This window comes from Mastigoproctus giganteus, chromosome 9, assembly GCF_048544385.1.
Source record: "Mastigoproctus giganteus isolate SK-2022 chromosome 9, ASM4854438v1, whole genome shotgun sequence".
NCBI classification, from domain to species: Eukaryota; Metazoa; Arthropoda; class Arachnida; order Uropygi; family Thelyphonidae; genus Mastigoproctus; species Mastigoproctus giganteus.
In genome coordinates this window covers 177235240-177255147 of record NC_143583.1, presented here as the reverse complement: position 1 = coordinate 177255147, position 19908 = coordinate 177235240, and the positions used below count along the sequence as shown (strand labels likewise).

At 38.9% G+C, this 19908-nt stretch overlaps 1 protein-coding gene across 1 annotated transcript in view; it reads right to left on the bottom strand.

Annotated features, from left to right (window-relative positions):
- Nucleotides 1–19908, bottom strand: part of LOC150080904 (uncharacterized) — a 256611-nt gene that overhangs the window by 142377 nt on the left and 94326 nt on the right. The window contains exons 10-14 of the mRNA XM_090380849.1: nucleotides 19024–19137; nucleotides 18628–18822; nucleotides 17301–17662; nucleotides 5939–6137; nucleotides 1114–1339 (exon numbers count right to left, since the gene is read on the bottom strand). Coding sequence (XP_090236975.1) covers nucleotides 1114–1339; nucleotides 5939–6137; nucleotides 17301–17662; nucleotides 18628–18822; nucleotides 19024–19137 — 1096 coding nt within the window. The remainder of the gene's footprint in view (nucleotides 1–1113; nucleotides 1340–5938; nucleotides 6138–17300; nucleotides 17663–18627; nucleotides 18823–19023; nucleotides 19138–19908) is intronic.

Genomic DNA, 19908 nt, shown 5'->3' with positions numbered 1-19908 from the left:
TTGCAACACTCACTACAGTTACTAAAGAATTTTATTATGATTACCACCTCTTGCGACGCCAAAACGGACCACAGCACTTGTTCTAACTTTGTTTATCAGCCAGCTACTGTAAACACGATATAAACAAGTCTTGGCAATACAAGTTGAGAACTTATCCATTGTCCATGTACTTCGTAAAGTACAAAAGTTTCAAGTAAAAAAGAAAAGAACAGACAGAGATAAGAGAACATTGCACGATAATTACTACACACCTACAATGGGATTTTTATTGAGAGTAGGTTAACCGATTGGAAGTAAATAATATTCTACCAGTGCTAAAGCTGATCGTGAGCTGAATAGGAGACTTTGTATATGTTCTCTCTTTCTCTCCATCATTCGTACTTTGTTTCTTCCATTTCAACAACAGCATTCCGCACGCCCTGAAATTCCTTGAGGTTGTTAAGGTCTACATTTTCGCGCAGCTACGAGAACGGAGACATTTTAACAAGCTTAGTACCTGTTCTGCTGAAGCTGTACTTTTTTGGTGCTTACGTAATTGCTATGGTCTTAATGGAAAGGAATCCGGCCAGATAATGAGATTGTACTGCACGCAATTTTCGTGGCAGGCCACATAAAACTCCCTAGTGAGCCATATATGGTTACGACTCGGAGGAAATCCTTGCTTTAAAGAAGCTATACGATCTGTCCATAAAGGACGAGCCCACTGGTTGTTCGCATCCATTGAGGTAAAGAACCGCATCAACTAACTTACTTGAAGTGTCTATAAAGAAAGAAGCAAATCCTAACGATGAGATGATAATTTTCAGCGCAGTATTACAGCGGCAGATTTTGATTTGAAATAATTAGAAAAATTCTGCACTTAGGTGGCTTGACTAAGGCGACTAAAGAGCTTTCGCATATTGCGAAGTTGAAATTAAATCAGTGTCGTGTGTCTAACTTGATCCCCCTGTTGTTTATTTTCTCGTGCGCTTCTAAACTAGAAATATTTTGGTCAGAAAATCGACTTCGATTAGCAAAATTTTTACAGCACAACCAAAGATATATGTACTTAAATTAATCTTTACTGAATGTCTGCTTTTTTTTTATGAAAGTAGACATTATAGTTCGACTTACCATCTGGCATGGCTATTCCATATCCTTTGGAATCGAGCAGGCCTCCTATTTGCGTGAGATCGCAGTTTCTTTCTGTGATATATTCGATGGAGACAGATTCCATAAGAAAAGCGTAGCTGCCCTTTTTTGCCCGTTCTACCCCTTGCTGCGAATTCTTTGTGAAAACTGATGGCTTCGTTGACTCCATGGTGTGCCACATCCGTTTATAAGGTTGGATATTTGATTTCTATGAAAAAAAATGAAACATTTAAAGAGATATCTAAAAATAAAAAAATTAAACTTTAAATGATAAAAATCGAATTCAAATTATTTAAAAATTGTTAAGAATATGAGATCCAGACCGTTCAAAATAGAAACTTGTTGGATAAGGGAAAAACGTGAAGGTGGATACGTCAAATTCTTAAAATTTGTTTTTCCAAGTCGACCTTTGAAGGTCTTTTCTTACTTCATTGTGATGACTCCAGCATAACTCTGTCAGTAACAGACATGCGGATCGACAGCTTCGCAAATGGAGAAAAAGATTCTCACTCTAAAATCTCCACGAAATACGAAATATTTACATCGCTATACTTCATCTGATTTTCCTTCATTCTATAGGGTAAAGAAGATTACTCCTGTAAGACCGACGTCTTGCGAAATGTTTATCCTTTCTTGGCACATCCTCTTTCAGTATTACCACAACAATGAAACTCTATTTTCGATAAATAAGTAAAAAGCCCACAGATTGAGAAATGCTTCTAAGTTATGAAAATACTTCAACGACTACGTACCCCCACCACAAATGGCACATGACAGCGCAGTTTTACATCAGGTAATACATTTCATACACCGTGTGGCTTAGCAAGGAGAATATCCAGAAAAGGATCCATGTGTAGTTGAATTCTCTCTCTCTATATATATATATATTCTAAAAGTATTGATAAAAATGAGTTAGCTTCCTGAGTAGCATTAGTAGACATTTATGTAACACGATGGACAACGCGATACAGTTCACCCACTACAAAGATACTCATCTCAAATTTAAAAAAAATTTAACGAGTCGGGCAAGAATATAATGATTATTCTTGTTCGCTTATTAAATATACTATTGAAATAAAATGAACACGAATCTCTGATGAAGGTTAAAGAGCCAAATAGCTGTAAAATAAGTTTAAAAAATCTCCTGGTGTTAAAGGAGGACAGAGCTTCAGCGTATAGAATACATTCAATTGTAATTCAAAAAGCTGCCTGTGAGTGTATCAGACCGTTAGGAATGTTAATGAGAGCGTCTTTGGACTTTAAGAAGATCCCATTGGATTGAAGAAGTGTTGATGTCTCCTCCAATACACAAAGATGTTGCCAAAGGGGCGCTGGGTATAACTATAGGCCATGAGCCTGACTTTTGTAGTAGGGAAGATCATGGAGTCTGTGGTTAAGAATGCGATTCAGGACCATTTCGACACGAATGGTAACTTGAATAAATATCAGTATAGGTTCATTAAGGGGAGGTGATTTGGATAACAATTTTTACATTATATACAGGGTGGTCCAGAAACCTCTTTACAAAATTAAAACCTTATTGTGTGAATAGGATAGGGTACATAATTGCATTTGAAGTGGATTTATGGTCGATAATTGCATTTTATTTTATTTTTTATTTTATTTTATTTTATTAATAGCAAGATACCATTAACAGCAGGTAACCATTAACAGTGTATCTGAGATCAGATCAATAAACATAATATCAATAATATGAAATCCAACAGGACGATAAACATTGATATAGATTCAAACAATAAAAGCACATGTACAAAAGAGGATTGTATTAAGTTAAGTTACCGGTAAAACAAGTAATAATTAATCCGTTAGAGAATAGAAAAATAATATAACAAATAAAAAGCTACAATAATTAGATGTGAGCTAGTCACTTTGCAGTTTAAGTGAAGAGGCAATCTTGTGGATGGAGTTCATCAGTGATTGGGAGTTGTCAAAGAAGTCAATGCGAGAGTCATTTGCTGATTTGCTGATTCTGTTCAGTGGACTGAACTTCATTAAGTCCGTGTTGGCAGAGTCACAGCGAAACGGTGTAAGGTTCCTGACTTGTCTACAAGGAGCATTGAAGTTTATTTTACTCAGGATATCAGATGCTTCGTAAATTCCAGTGATTACTTTGGCTAGAAGGGCGATGTCAGCAGTAACTCTTCTAGTGCACAGAGGCCTCAGATGAAAGTAATCACACAGCGATTCATAATACACTGAGTGATAGAATAGAGGATTGCGGTACGTAAGGTAACGGACAAAGTTTTTTTTTGGACTGCTTCAATTGTGTTAGTTAAAGTCTTTGTGTGAGGATTCCAGATGGGTGAACTGAATTCAAGGATTGGCAGAACAATAGTTTTATAGAGGATAACTGCATATCTGTAGCTTTTGAACTTGTATGTGTTCCGTTTGATGAATCCCAGTGTTTTGAATGCTTTGCTGGTGATTTTAAGGACATGGCATCGAATTTAGCACTGCTGGAAAAGAGAATCCCTAAGTCGTTAACTTGGTCACACCTTTCGATGATCACAGAATTAACAGTGTACTCCGTATTCATTAGTTGTGGAGATCTGCAAGATGAGAAAGAGATTACTTTGCACTTCGAGGGGTTAGCAGACAAGCCATTCAGAGATAGCCACAGAGAGAATTTATTGAGAGCACATTGAAGCTGTTGAGAATCGGTAGTCTCCTTCACTGCTGAGTAGATCTTAAGATCATCTGCAATAGAGAGCAACTTGAACATTGGAGGTGTACATGAAAGAAGGAAGATCATTTACGAAAACAATGAAGAGAAGAGGACCTAATGGAGAGCCTTGTGGTACTCCGCTTAGTGGTATAAAACAGTCTGAGTTCACTTGATCTATGATAACGCTCAAGGAACGATGCGTAATATAGCTGCGTAGCCATGAGAGCAAAGGGTCACGGATACCATATAGCTTAAGTTTTTCCAGAAGTTGTTCGTGCGGGACTTTATCAAATGCCTTGGATATGTCTGTGTAGACTGCATCAACTTGTAGGTGGTTATCAAGAGCTTCCGAGGTGTATTGCCAGAAAGGAAGTAAATTTGTGACTACTGACTTGCCACTGCAGAAACCATGTTGATTCTGATCAATAAAAGGCTTGAAGAATTCGAAGAGATGTTTGTGCACTGCTGTGTCGAAGAGTTTAGCCAGGCTGTTTTGCAAGGTTATGGGTCTGTAATCGCATACGTCATTTTTATCACCTTTTTTGAAAATAGGAACTATATTGACCTGCTTAAAGTGCTTAGGATACTTCCCCAGCCTGAGAGACAGGTTGAAGATCCGCAGTATGAGGGGTTTCAATGTAGTGACAGTCCTTTTCCAAAATAAGCCTGGAATGTCAGTTTGGAGTGGATCTTCTCAGATACTGATGATATAGGGCCGTACCGTAGAATAATGGGGGTATAGCATAATGGACCGATTGAGCCAATTTGGACATCACTTGGAGTCAGTTTTAGTTTTAATGACAGTTACAGGAATGGTGACTGCACGTGAATACGGATTTTCTCTTTTTTTTTCATTTAGACCGAAACACTGGACCACAGATCAAAATAAATTTCGGCGGAACTCAGTTCCCCCTTGAGGCTGTTGGTAAAGTGCCGCTTGAAGATCGCGAGTTTCTGCTGGTTTGAGCAGAGTACTGGAGGGCTTCTGACAGCTCTACCCGGGATTTTCCAGCCCACGAATTCCCAGATGTTGACGAAGTCGTGAACTGCGGAGCAAGATTGAGTGTCATTGTGAGCTTCCTAGCATATGCCAAGTTCTGGGCTTGGGTGTAGCTTATATTTTTCTGTGATCTTGAATATCGAATACGTCTAATTTAAACTTGGATATATACTCTAACTATTGAAGGTGGTTTGTATCATGTACCCTATTCACACGATAAGTTTATGTAATGGTTGTTTGTAGATACTCTACAAACTGCCTTTACAAAACTTCTACTATCATCCGATATGGTAGGACACTATATAAACTGGAAGCAATTGGAGTAACTGATAAACTACTACCCCGGATCGCAAGCTCCGGGAAACAGACGGGAAACAGATGGATATCATAAATCTCCAGGGCGGATCATTGTAATAAGTGATGGTCCCTCAGGGCTTTGTGTTTGGTCCCTCTTCTATAATGTTCTTGTCTCTACTGACAAGAGTATCCAAAGGAAGCTGTCGAAGTTTGTTGATGATTTGAAGATAGGAAGGGTGGTTAACAATTCGAACCAGGCCACACTGTTTCAACAAGACTTGTAGCAGTTGCATTTGTATGGTCCGAAAAACTGTAAAAGTCTGTTCTGAAAATGCGAACACCACTTACTGTACAGTACTACAAAACTTTTTTTCAATGTCAAAATTAATATTTAATAATATATAATAATATATAAAATATAATATTTTCTAATATTAAAAAGTAAATAAAAACACGTCACATTTTGGGTTTTATTTGATATCGCCGAGCTGAATGCAACGAAATCCAACTTTCCATTAGCTATAAGTTAAATTAGTTTAATCGAGATATTTTAATTGATGTGAAAATAAACTAGCTTACGCACACAGAACGCACGGATCTTTGCTGAATGCGTATCAGATCCTTGTTTGGTTCGGATAATTGACTTTTTCACCGTGTATAAAATGTTAACTGGGTTTTATTTAACGGAATATTCTCCTAATTTATATTTCTATAAACAAACGCTAGAAATGTGTATAAATACTTCTGTTAAGTATTAATTGTTCGCGTATCAAGTTTTATTCAAATTAGCCCACTAAATACATTCACAGAATCATCAATCTCACCTTAAAGAAAGATTTCGTTGAGCCTGACTCTACGCATCCATATTGAATAACTGATTGTTGGGCCAAATCCTTGGCGCTCTCTATGGGTGACTTCATTCTTTCCACAGTAAGGAAAGCAGCTAATTTGGCTGTGTAGGAGGAGATCATAATTAGCGTGAAAAACCACCACAGCGCTGCAATTACTCGAGTAGACATTGCCCTGAAAGATAAAAACACTCTTTTAAAATTCTGCTAGTCATAAATTCACGTCACAAAGTTTAAAAGTCTCCACTTATGACAATCTTACTGGACTCTTGTTATCTCTAATAAAACCCACAAAGGCATTTTAAAGACATTCAAAAATATGTCGCTATCATTACGCTGTAAACTTTTACTGTCCTAAAACGCATAAAACACATTGACTGCTCTAAAAATAAAGCAGCCAGTTTTTACCAAAATACCTAACACATTGGCATTTAAAAATATCTTAAGACGCCTAATTTAGTGGCCTAAAATACAAATATGCTGGGCTAAAACCTAGAAAAGAATCCGGAAAAGATTAATATTAACATTATGTTAATTCATGTTGATTAATATTAAGGTTAACATTATGTTAATGGCATAAAATGATGCAAGGAAGAGAACTCTTTTCTACATCGGCCAAAAAATAAATAAATAAACAAAAATATTCAATGCTCTTCAATAAAAAATCCCATATCTCAAGGGGGGGGGACCCTGCTCGCTCGCTCTCTCCCCTCTTAGATCAGCAATAGCCTCGACTGAAGCGGCCTTTAAGTATTCCTCCAATCGCCGACGGGATTTGAACCCAAACCTTTCTAAATGAGTGTCAAGCGACAAACCCATTATGCGTTCATCGAGTGAAGCAGAAGCACGTGACATTTTCAATTGTAACGTCTTTCTTACGTAAGTTTTAAACTAGGTTTCTCTTTTTCAACAGCAGAGTTCTTCATCTTGCGCGCCACATGCAATAAATAAAAGTTTGGACTTTCATATATTTGGATTAGCTTTCAATTTTTCTGGAATGTGTCTGTTGAGACGGATTCAAATGTTTTTCACTTCGTTTTCTTCCAAACTATGCGCTTTGGAAATTCTTCTTCTTAATTAAAGGAATTTACTTATGCATGAGTAGTACATTCAAAATGTATCTCTAATAAAAGCCCACAAAGGCTTCAGTACGCGAAGAAATGCAAATAATACAGAAGAAATCTTTTCTCTTCTCAGGTACATTCCTGAGCACAGCACAAAAGTATTCAGGAAAGTACACCAGAAGATTAGGAGAAGTATCTGGTTCAGAGCCAAACATTAAGAATATAAAGTATGTATATAAGGTCTCTTTTGTTGTCCAGAAAGGTGGAGCCTTTGTGGGCTTTTATTAGAGATAAAAGTTGGGAACAAGCAGCACAGTGGCTACTTGTTGCCAACAGGAGTAAGACCATTGTTCGCACACACGATATAGCAAAGGCCTTCGTTTTTGATTCCTTTGATGACTGGAGGAATTTTACCACAGAAACTGATTTTTTTGATTCCCAAAAGAGACACGTTGACCATAGAATAAACTACAATGGCTTTAGTTTCTGTGGGGTCTATTCTAAACAACACCTGTGCAAACAACCACACTAAACTGTGCTCAAAAACTGTAAATTTTAATTGAATGAAGCCTAAACTTCGCAACTTGGTATAAGGCCAACTGAGAATGATAGTATTGTAATTGAACAGCAGTTCCTATTAGCGTATAATAAGAAAGAAAGGGACCCTGACAGCTACAAAACAAAGGTCACTTTTCGCATCCAATTCATACTTTTTTTTGATATTTCAGTAACCAGAAAAGAACAAACTGAACAAAGATAAAATCTTTCTGTATCTTTCGGGGTGATCCGGAGAACGTAATAAAACATTTTTCCTTACAGAACCCAACAAACAGCAGCCTGTGTTTGAATACTGCCTGCCTGTTCCAATGAACATATCATTTTCAAGCATTTATTCGCCTACGTAAATTACGCATAATCGTTATCCTAATCTCAGAAATGTAATAAATTTAACTGTTTCACTGTATTACGAGCATATAGTAGATAAAATTTCCTGGTATTCTTTGGATCGGTCTACAAATTCTGTAAATATCACATTCCTCCCGTTCAGAAAGGTTGCTTTAAGAAATACTTTTGAACTTAGTTCAATTCCAGTCGCGAGACCGATGTGATTTATTCCCAAAATGATGGAAAGAACTGCTAATGGAATTTCAAAGAGTAGACGAGTTAGTTGGCACTGGACGAGGGTATAATTATTTTCTCATGGCAACTGGTTTTTCATCCTGCAAACAAACCGCCCTTGCGATAAACCTATTAACAGATATATCAACATTTCCCAAAATAACCCAAATCACAGAGGCGATTGTATTTAAGTACGGCTGTGTCAATTCCCTAGAAGTGCCCCAATTCCCGCAAATCTGCTTGCTACTCCTAGGTACACTTCAGACAATCCATTTATAATTCCTTCTTTGATAGAGAAAGTAAAAAATGATGGACCTCGATTATAAACTGGCGGCTGTGACGTCTCTGAGAATTAACCAACAAAAGGTGGAACTCGTTTACTTGGCTTTTGTAATAAAAATAATCCAATGAAATCTATTTATTGATCTTGTAGGTGAACCTGGGATTCTTTGAGCAAGTAGTCTTGGTACAGAGCAGGTGTACTTACAGATGGCCACTTTTAGGGCCTTACAACCTACTTATCTCTAGACAGAAATCAAGATTGATGGCGGGCTTATAGGAGTAGCTATGGGTAAGGAAAGCGTCACCAGAACCCCGTCTAAATCAGCCTCTCTCTCTCTCTCTCTCTCTCTATCTCTCTCTCTCTCTCTCTCTCTCTCTCATGCACTGCAGCATGACTTTTCGCCCTCAACTAACCTTCCCCACCCACCCTCTCAGAAGTATGCAATAGCTAAACACACCGTGCAAGCGACGGGTCTGTCCAAGGTTCATAAAGCTAAAGAGATGATGGACACCTTAGAAAAACAAACGGGAGATGCTGCCTTGTAACAGCCTCCCCACCTGTCACTTTCGAGGTGAAATTGCTTAAGGCATTAAATATTCTCGCTTCTTTGTACAAGAATTATTAACCTCCCTTCATTCAGCGCACGGTTGGTTCCACATCTTCGTTCCTCAAAGAGCACCCGTGGCGAATTAAGCAATCTCTCAGTTAAGTAATCAGAAACTTAATACTTGGTTAGCTTTAGCTGGACTAACTAAAATGGTAGCAGCAAAGCAAACTCTGACACCTCGATAAGAAATGAGTGTAGTGAGGGTAAATTCGGCGAACTGAACAGGTGTTTACACATTACCCGAGATAGAAAGGCTGTCATAATAAAAGATGTTCGCCTGAATTCCTGTTTCGTCGAAGAGAGTGTTAAAGCAAAACGAAGAAAATTAAACAGCGGCTGATTTAATCCGGTATTGGTTATGGACGTTTTCAGGAACAATCTCCAAACTGTGAGCGGCATTAGAGATTTTGTTAAGGCTTCAAAAGAGAGAAAAATGGCGCATGCAGGCCCATGCAGCTTATAACTCCGGTTACAAAAGCAAATTGCCTTTATTGAAAAATACAAAGGGCTTTATATAGCATCTTTTCAGAAGAATTGTACGAAATAACGTGTAAAGTTTGCTGTAATAATTAAAAAAAACACAACTGGAAAGTACTGTATATCACAGTTTTTTTTAAATGTCGGCTACCCATTTTACACGCATTCACCTGTCAAACCAGTGAGATCCCCAAATCAGCTGACAAGTTACTTGCTGATCCAAAATACAGCAACCGTATTTGCCGTCTACGAATTCGCACAGGATGGCATTTAGGGATTGAACTGGTTGGAGCGATCCGATAAACGCAGCCTACAAGTAAAAAAAAAACGCGCTTTGAATTAGAGAGGAGTGCTAGTTGGCGGATCCTCCAGCACAGAGTGCCAAAGGTTGCACATTAAAAGAGTCACAGATTACCATCGAAAAGGCCCTCATCGAGAATGAGAGGTACTGCAAATTTCTGAAGAACAGTTTGAAGCCATCAAAAGCAAACGGCATCAACAATAAAATAATTGCGCAGAGATGCCTTTCCTTATATTTGAACTGGGCCATTGTAAATCTGGCTGCAGTAGGTCTGAACCTCTAGAATTTTTCCGCTACCAGTCAGGGGAAATAACATAGATTAAGTCTACCAGGTACTAACCTGTTAGACCTAATTTATGCAACAGACACCCTCACCGTCGACAGCCAGCATAAAACAGCCTTCATGTCAGACCATCTACCAGTAGCTCTCATTCTTCCAATCACTTCCAGGACATCCTGGCAACATCAGGCACCAGTTAAGAAGACAATGATCAGCCCTTCACTCCTCAATCCAGAGAAATGCTGCTTTGCAGAATCCATTTTTCCTTGGGAAGCCCTAAACCAATGTCACCCACAATTCGGGCTGCACTTTCTTTATCTGCCGGCTGCAGTCTATTGCTCGAACTGCAGCTTCAAAATGGCGCCTCAGTAGCCAGTTGGGCAGGAACAGCAGTGCGTAGCACACGCTTCTTGATTAGACCGGGGTTCGAGCCCGTGACCACCAAATACGGACAAATGCGGAAGGTCAAGAAATGACCACCGCATACCCCCGGATCAATATGGCCTTAGTTGCTAATGCTCCTAAAAAAAACAAACAACAACAGCTTCAAAAACAATTTCAATCTCTTGTAGTAGCAGAGCATGGTGGACCCAACAGCTCAGCTAAAATTTCAGAATAAACAAAGGCTACATGCAAAATGGAAAGCAACATCAGACCCACTAGACAGGATTATACACTTAACAGCCCGTGCCCAGTTCAATAGAGGCAAATCTAAAGCCATGAAAGCCTACATCGACAAAACAATCAAGATCAGGAAGGAACCGTTTAAGGCAAGGCATGATGAATTTCCTGAATAACTTAATCCGATCGAATGGCTAGACTACATCACAAGATTTAAGCCAAAGTCAGCATCAGACCTTAAGACCATTCACAACAGTTGTCAGCGAGATATTCTCGCTTCCATCTTCATTAAAAAAAGAGAGCTTATCCAGGCCATCGATGATATCCCATCAACGTCTTGCACCGGATATGATGGGGTCCCAAAATTCATCCTTTAAAGCGTTAGTGTTTACATCATTGATGCACTCCTGGGAATCTTTAATGGAATCCTCACAACACAAAGTTTCCCAACAGCCTGGAACCAATATATTGTCCGACCAATCCCCAAAACACAAGGAACGATCTCAGTTTTACAATTCAGGCCAATAATGAAAGCCTCATGTCTCCTCAAAGTCGTGGAGAAGTGTCTTCTTCCCATCCTAACCAACAAGGTTCTGCCATGTGATCCACCATTACCAACTTGCTTTAAACCACCAACATTCTGGGGGCTCTACAAGATAGGCCTGAGATGGCAATTGTTTATCTGGATATCCAGTCTGCATTCGACAGCATACACATCCAGCCCCTCCTGCAACTTTGTGATCAGCCCTTCACTGCGATACCAAACGGGATACCAAATCAAAGGTACTATACTGGAATTCTTGAAGTCGCTACTTACGACCAGGGTCCTTCACTTGACTGTGAATAAAAAATCTTTCACAAGGAAAGGTTGTGTAGGTGTTCCCCAGGGCGGATTTCTTTCAGGGCTCCTCTTTACGGGTGCCATCCACCCATTCCTGTGCCAGCAAACCGAATTTATCAGTTATGCAGACGACTTGAAGCTCCTCTATCGGATCCACGGGACAGCTCGACCTGATTCTGTTTCTGAAACTATTATTAACAGCCTTAAGAATCTGACATACTTGGCACTGTTTTGTTTTGTCTTAAGATAAATCCAAAGAAACTGCAGAAATGGTATTTTCACTCAAATCAAACCCAACGCAATTAAACCTGGAAATCCAAGGAACCTACATCACCCCAGTAACCAAGCACAGAAATATCTACGTTATCTTCGACCCTAAACTCAGTTTCAAACACCGTGTTGCAGACATTCACAACAAGGTCTGCAGATCCAAATGGCTTGCCAAACAACACCTCCTTCAACATCAGAGAGCCCGAGTACACGCTCCAATACATAATGCGGTTTCTGCAGCCAGTCATCATCTACGGTTCACAAATCTGGGCGTCGGCAACGAAAACGACGCTAAAAACCATTGCAACCGATGAGTACTGGCTTCTTTGGTGGGTCCTCTTCAAACATAAACTGCCACCCCACATAGCTGATCTAGAGGAGCGCGCAAATTGCGCACTAACTAAGCTCCAGGATTGGGCAGCCATTCACTGACTAAAGATCTCGGGAGAGAAAACAAAATCTATATTGGAGGGAACGCTCCAACTACGAAGAACACCGGTTATAAAAATTGACAACACCTCCATAAGATTATACCCAGAAATCAAGTATTTAGAAACCGTCTTAGATATGAAGCTAAATTTCCATCCTCACTTGAAATATATGTCACAGAAAATACAAAAAATACTCGGCCATGATAATCCGTATAAGCCGTGTAGACTGGGGCCTTAAGTGCCGGGCTCTAGCCCTCATCTATAATGCCATATTTGTCCCAATAGCTTGCTATGGAGACTCAGTATGGTGTACTAGGGCCTCCCTCGACCGAAATCGCCGTAAACTAGACTCCATACAGCGTGCTCCTTGTCGTAACAAAGGCGTGCCGTACAGTAAGCGCACCAGCTCTACTGGTCCTAGCTGGATGTATACCCCTATACCTAGAGGTAATAAGAAGAGGATTGTATCAACGGTTGAAGAAGAGTATTCCTACCGAAACAGCAGACATCACTCTTAACCTTGATAATAACCCCAAACAGGAAAGGAAGAGAATCTGTGAAATTATGTGAGGACCTGGCAAGAGACATGGGACACCACCAACAAAGGATTAATAACCAAAAAGTTCATTCCCTCTGTGAACCTCATAAGTCCTCCTCCCTGGTACTCACCAGGTCTCCATACTACATTTCTATTGATAGGCCACGGACCCTTTAAAGCGAAACTAACATCCCCAGGCATTGAAGATGATCCACTGTGTCACTGCGGGGCTGAAGAAACGTGGGATCACGTCATATTCATTGCGATGAATATGACGCGTTCCGGCTAAGGTTTTCCACTAAAATCCAAGATAATCCCCGGCATAGTGAGCACCTGATTATAACGGACGAGCAGCGCTACGCCGCATTTACTGAGTTTGCGCAATGTCTTCACTGCTAGACGGGTTAGGCACCCAACCACCACCCATTGAAGATCAAAGTAAGAAACTTCCTGGATATGACAGATCTCTCAGGAGAAAAAAAAACATCCTTGCTTCCTTCGTCCCAGGAGTGACAGAAACCACCAGCTCAGCTCAACTGCTGCCATTAGGCCTCCTTAGCCACGCTCCCTTGCGTGGTCCTTTGCCTCCACTCCCCGGCGGGAGGGGGAGATTACCCCTGGTATCCTTCCCCCCTCGTCACCCCTCTTTTTCACTCTGGTGGGGCATGGGCCTGCTCCACTTACTTGGGGTCATCTTCCCTATGGACCCCATATCTCTATCTTTCCCCCCCAGTCTTCAGTCTTCCTCCCCTTCTCTAACTTACAACTAGCGTCCGAATCAACTCCAAATTGCTTGAGCCCTACACCCAAAAATTTAACAACATCAAATCGCCCAACTAGTACTCCCTTTGTTTTGGCTGACCCCTATCTATAGCGGTTTTTTTTTTTTTTTTTAAGGTCCTTGCCACTGAAATCTCGGGAAATTAGGTGGCAGGACTTGCCAGGGTAAATAACTATAATAGTGGTGTACCTGGTCTGCCTCCACGAGGCTGTGTGGGGGAACGTTGGGTCCCATTAGGGGCTCAGCGGCTAAATGACCAGATGAACAACGGTACACGACACTACACAAATACAAAATCCAGATACTTTTAAACCTCTGGCATTTACAGTGTTCTGTTTCACACCCACAATGTATAGCACGCGGAGATGGGGGAAACCCCTGGTGCCGTTTGTCACTAAACACACTCTACCACCTCTCACACATTCTTCAGATATTACCCAATTTCTAAAATACAAAAAGGTCTCCAAACGGTTATTCACCCTCCGCTTGCTCGGGTCAATTAAAATGATAGCGGGTGAAATCAATACGCCAAGTTTTTGGTAAATGTGCAATTGGAGGATCCCCCTCCGAAATCCTTAAGAGCTCTCCCCTCTCTGCAGTCTGTGGCGTGGAGGCTGAGGATAGGCGACAGATTTCTGCCCATGAAGATGCTCCACAACGTCCAGGAGATGGATGTGGACTACAAAAAGTTCATAGAGGACAAATCCTGCAGAAGACGCATCATGAGAGAACAGCTTTCGTGTTAAGCCGAGTGACTGCCAGCATTTATTCATTGCGCAGTGTGTAGCATGAGAAAAAAAAATGTTCTTTCATTTCCCATGTTAATATATAATTTTTATATGTAATTATACGTTTTATGTTTTATGTAATTTTTCCAGTATCGGTTAATTTTATGTTAAACCCCTATCATTGTCGTTGTTATGGGTATCATTGCATCAGGCATCCATGTAACTATCCACTGCCTGCAATAAAGATATAAATAGCAATCAGGATGTTCCGGTGAATTCGTTTTCAAGGTTCGTTTCATTGAGACTAGACTTCATTTAATGATGATTTAAAACGTTTTACAGTAAATTTCGTGGCTTTTCTTCTGTAACGAGGAAAGAATGCCTTCAGTAGTTAGAAAAGTTCAATAGTCGAACTCAATGATTCGACCATCGAATCATTGAGTAAGATCAATGAAGAATATAACGCAGACTGTCCGCTGTATTGGAGGTGGTGGTAAAATTAAAATTTTACCTAGACTATCAATTAATTCTGTAGATATTTCTGATGATCGGACTTCAGCCATTTAACCCACTGAAGGATGCACTGCTGTATGGCACAACGTGCACTCAAGCTGCTTAGTGGTGCACGTACTCAAAATCTGAACCACTAAAAGAGCATCGCATTAGGAAAGGAAATAAATGCCCAGCTGTCATCCTTGTTTTCTTAGAATAAACTCTTGGTGAACTCATGCTCATAAGTGGCTTTACTAGCACTAAAAATACGAATCTTTTTCATTAAGTCAAACTAGATTAAACTATATTTATATATTTGGTACATCTAGTTTGGCTACCAATATACAAGTTATTCAGAAACTAATTTGGAAGAGGCAAAATCTACTTTAAGTAAGATACATTCTAATCGATTGCTTTGTTTTTCAGTTATTAAGTAAACTCTATTTGTCTCTTTCCCCAAACCAAAATACATCGTATTTTCAATATAATTCTAATTATTTTCTTATATTTTGCTGAATGAATGCCATTTATATTCTTTACGTACCTTCTGAGGCTTTTTATTAAGATGAATACTTTCTGATCAGCTGCAGTTCTGTTTCACAATTCCAAAAGAGAGAGAGACACACACACACACATTGGTGACCCTTCTTTATTCCCCCACTTATTCTCTGCAAACGCAGCACTTCATGCATGTTCTGTTGTCTGCACGGATTCTTTCCTTACGTCCCCATTACCGCACTCTGTAGTATAACCGCTTTCCAGCCGTGAATCTTAATCCGAAACAGTTTTATGGAGACTAGATTAAACAGCACTGCATAATGCTGGCAATTTGAACTAAAGCTGCTACCTTTATGTGGGTTGTAAAAGTTCAAACGGTTTTCTCCGGAGATCCACGAACAGCACGAGCCCTCGGCATCAGCCAACGTAAATGGACTTTTCCAGGCCACGAGAAGAAAGCCATTAAGAGTTAGATCTTTATCTTTATAGCTTGTCTTTAGCATTCATACGTTACTCCTTATAGCCATTGCCGTTTGAAATAAAAATTTTAAGACACCATCTATAAAGCGAAGCAAAAAGAATTCAACATGACGAATTATGAAAATCTTACGTACCGGAAGAGAAATTTTCTTGTTTTCATCTTTCTGGACAGAGAGGATAGCTGAATACAAGAAATGGAAGAGATCTCATTTGATTTTTACTGAGAATAATAACATCAACGCTTTTAAAAAATGTTTTCTTGGGAAATTTAAATCATTAATGGATAGGAAATCTAAAAAAATCTTTAAAAAAACTCGAGTTCGCTTATGAGACATTGGAAAATTGTTATGTCCTTTTAATCCCTTAAATTGGTGGTGCGGTCCTTCAAGCTTCAGTTTCTTTATTTGGGAAAATGTAAATGTTTTGTTACGATGTTAAGAATGTTAAGTTATTTTCTTGCTGTTGATTTTCTTATTTTTAAATTAAGATTTCGCAGTTTCAGAGTCCAAAAATCTAATACTAACTTTAGGACATTGCGGATTCCCCAGAGAATTTCAACACCTCCTCACCATGAAATGCAGATCCCAGTTTCAGAAACACTGAAATTGCTTATCATACTCGAAGTAAATGATTTCAGGGTAGAGAGAGAAGAAAGCCTAGGGTTAATTGTACTTCGACATGAAGTTCTTTGGGAAGTGCAGACAGGCTGAAGGACAGATCATGGGATTCTGTCAATGATATACAGCAATTTCGCCAACAAGGACAGGGATAATTATTCAGTTGCATAAAGCATTGCGTAAGCCTCATGCCCATTGCATCCAGGTGTAGAAGCCTAATTTTAGGAAGGGTGTCGATCTTGGAACGGGTATAGAGAAGAGTAGAAGTATTAGTCAAGAACAAAAAGACACTCTTACCATGAAGACTTCAGTTCTGCATATTGCAGCACTTGGAAAACAGGCATCTGCGAGGAGATCCGATTGGAGTATTTAAGGCTGTAAATGGATTGAGTACGCTAAATGCTGATGGCAACACTTCTCTTTCTCAGATGACACACACATAAAGGGACATAAATTTAAGTTTACAAAAAGAGGGTTGCCGCATATAAGAGCGCGAAAACATTCTTTCAGCGACAGATGCCTGTTGGAAGAAACTTCCATCTGGTGTTATGGAACTGCGTATTTTGAATAAGTTTGAGAATGGATCGCACAAATTATTAGAGGGGATGAAGAGATGAGGTGGAGTGCTTTTTTTTTTCGGCTGATGCTATTTAATTTTAGAATTATTATGCTAGATAACTAAAATTTTAATAATACACCAATCTCTTTTTATTATTATTTTTTTCAGATTAAACTTAAGACATCAAAACTAACTACCCAAAATAACATCATCTATGGTTAAAATAACTTATATTTCCAATGCAGAAGATACTAATACTCAAAACGGTAAATAAGTAACACCGGAGCATCCCCTGTTCTTTATAAAGTACTGTTTATTGAGAAGAGAATATTCTTACTGTAGATCACTTACCTGGGTGCCAGGTCAGAACCTTGCTGCATCAGAGATCCGATGGTAAACCAGAAGCTGTTGAAGATGTTAAACTTGTTCTCTACATACCTCGGATTAGGATTACAAGGATGAGGATTCACCCATTCGTAAGGGGTGAAACGGGCGGTTATGAATAAGAGTACACTAATTCCCAAATAAGCAGTTGCCATGTAGATCCACACCTCCATCTTAAATGGCTTCATGAAGGAAAAAAGACGTGGAATCTTCTTAGTTGGTTTCTTATAAAGTATACTAATTCCCAGATTCATGAAGGGCATACTAAAATCCACGACCTCTTCACGCTCGTAGGTAATTGTCAAGTCAGCAATTACAAGATCAGTTTCCTATTTAAAAGAAAAAAATGTTTAGGAAAGATTAGGAGAATACGTTTCCTTGGACAATATTATTGAAATGGATAATTCATGTAATCAGAAAAGTGATGCGAGTTTTTATCAGCACGAGTTATAGCTTTAAATTTATTTTCGTATCCAGAATTCTTCTCGTTATCGCATTAGAAGCTTAGAGTAATATCAACTGAGCGAGGACTTTTTTTTAAAAAAGAAGTTCCTCAAGAAAAATGGGAAGTTCTACTCTATAAAACAGAATTGGGGGGCACGGCCCTTGGTGTCAATACCCAACGACGCTCCATTTACCATGTATCTTGACTTGAGTATTCTGCGCTTTAGGTTAAAAGTTGAGAATGGTTCGTACCCGGCGAATCGTTGTGGGTACATTTCCAAGGCAACAGTACAGTAATTTTTTCCCCCGAAGACTATTTGGAACACTAAGAAAGTGCATTACCCTTCATTACTGTCATATTAAGCTGCCCAAAATAATAAATAAAGGCAAAATATAAATGCTAGTAATCGCTTTGAATTCTAAATAACAGCGCTGTAGATAAATTATGGTCTACGTTATTCTTTTCTGCAATACGTTATAGCTGAACATTGCTATTTTCTGAATATGCTTTAAAACAAATCAGTAATCGCGCAGGATTTAAAATCCGCTGGATGATTGCAACAAATTCTAAGAACAAGAATCTCGTTATTGAAACAGGCGAGCAGGAATCTTCTCAGAGCTAAGATTTCTAGTTTTAAATTGTTCTGAAATATAAAGAATGAAAACTATTTAAGATTTAAGTTAATACCTCAAAAATTCCTCCTTCCTGGTTATATATTGAATACTACGTATTACTTTCTTTGTACCTCATAACCCTTTTTGGACTTTGAAGTATATATTAATGTTCATGTATTAAATTGATCAAAAATTAAATAAGAAGGTTCTGTTTAAAATATCCTTTAGTACTCACCCTGTTGATCAGCTCTCGAATCACTCCATTCCATTCTCCATTTTCTTTAGTACCATAGTTGCCATCGTATACCTCGTGAATATCATATTTACATCCCTTCATCTGGCATATTTCTTGGATTAAATCTACACAGAATCCTTCGTACCTGCCTTCCTGATCTGAAAGGGGTTTTCTTTCCATTGCATACGGAGGGTTCTGTAACAAAAAACTCTACTTGTGTAATTCGTATATATTCGATATGAATTACAATCGATAAGTTAGGCTTAACCAATCAAGAAGCACAGAAAAACAAACGAAATGGAATTCATGCTTATATAGCCTATAGCGTATTAGATGAAGATATGTACATGGTTGTGGTCTGTTTACAGTCAAAGATCACTAGATGGCAGCACTCACCAATATCGTAGTCACCCGAAGAGTGACATTGTCCAACGAAGTCGAAGATTCCAAGTACTCGCGAGAATAGTTTCTGGCAAATGTGATATTCCTTTCAGGATCCCAAGTTCCCACCTAGAACACAAAGGAAAGCTATATGATATCAATAGTGCGTGGCATATTCGGATTTATAAGTGCATAACATTTATACCAGAACAGTTAGGATTAAGAAATGAAATACTGCACCAAGAAGCTGAGACATCCTCTGAAAGAATATGAGCCGGTGTGTTAAATTCAGTTGGAACCGTTCAGCATAGCATTCTAAAAAAACAGAGCAGGGGCAAAATTTACCCAATAATGTCAGGAATCTTGGACAAGGAGGGTAAGCCCTGTGAATCCAAACGGTTTCAATAAAACAAGGAATTCATCAATGGAGAACATAATTAATTAAACTCAACCATTTTTCACGTGGCATTAAAAAGCAGTGTTAATAATCGCTGCATAAGAGCAAGATCTGTTTTGTTTGCGTACAGAACTTTAAGATTACTGCTTAGGACAATGAAGTTCCATTATGTTGCCTCTGTCTACTAGGACTAGATTTAATCTTTTCCCTCTTCCAAATTTTATATCCATATTAAGGTCAAGTAGCTTTTTTCATTGTTTTTAAAATAGTAATTACAAAGTATTGCTCTGCTGAAACTCTTATAGTATTTTAGTATTGTGAATGGGTTGAGGGAGCGGACTATAAGAATAAACTTATTAAATTATTTATGTGCAAAAAATAATCACGTTTAAGCACGTATATGTCGATGTTAATCCAGGTCCATAATTGAGCATTCTGGAGTAAAATTTACATAAAATGTACAATGCCAAGCACCACACGCGTTAGTGTGGATGATAATTGAC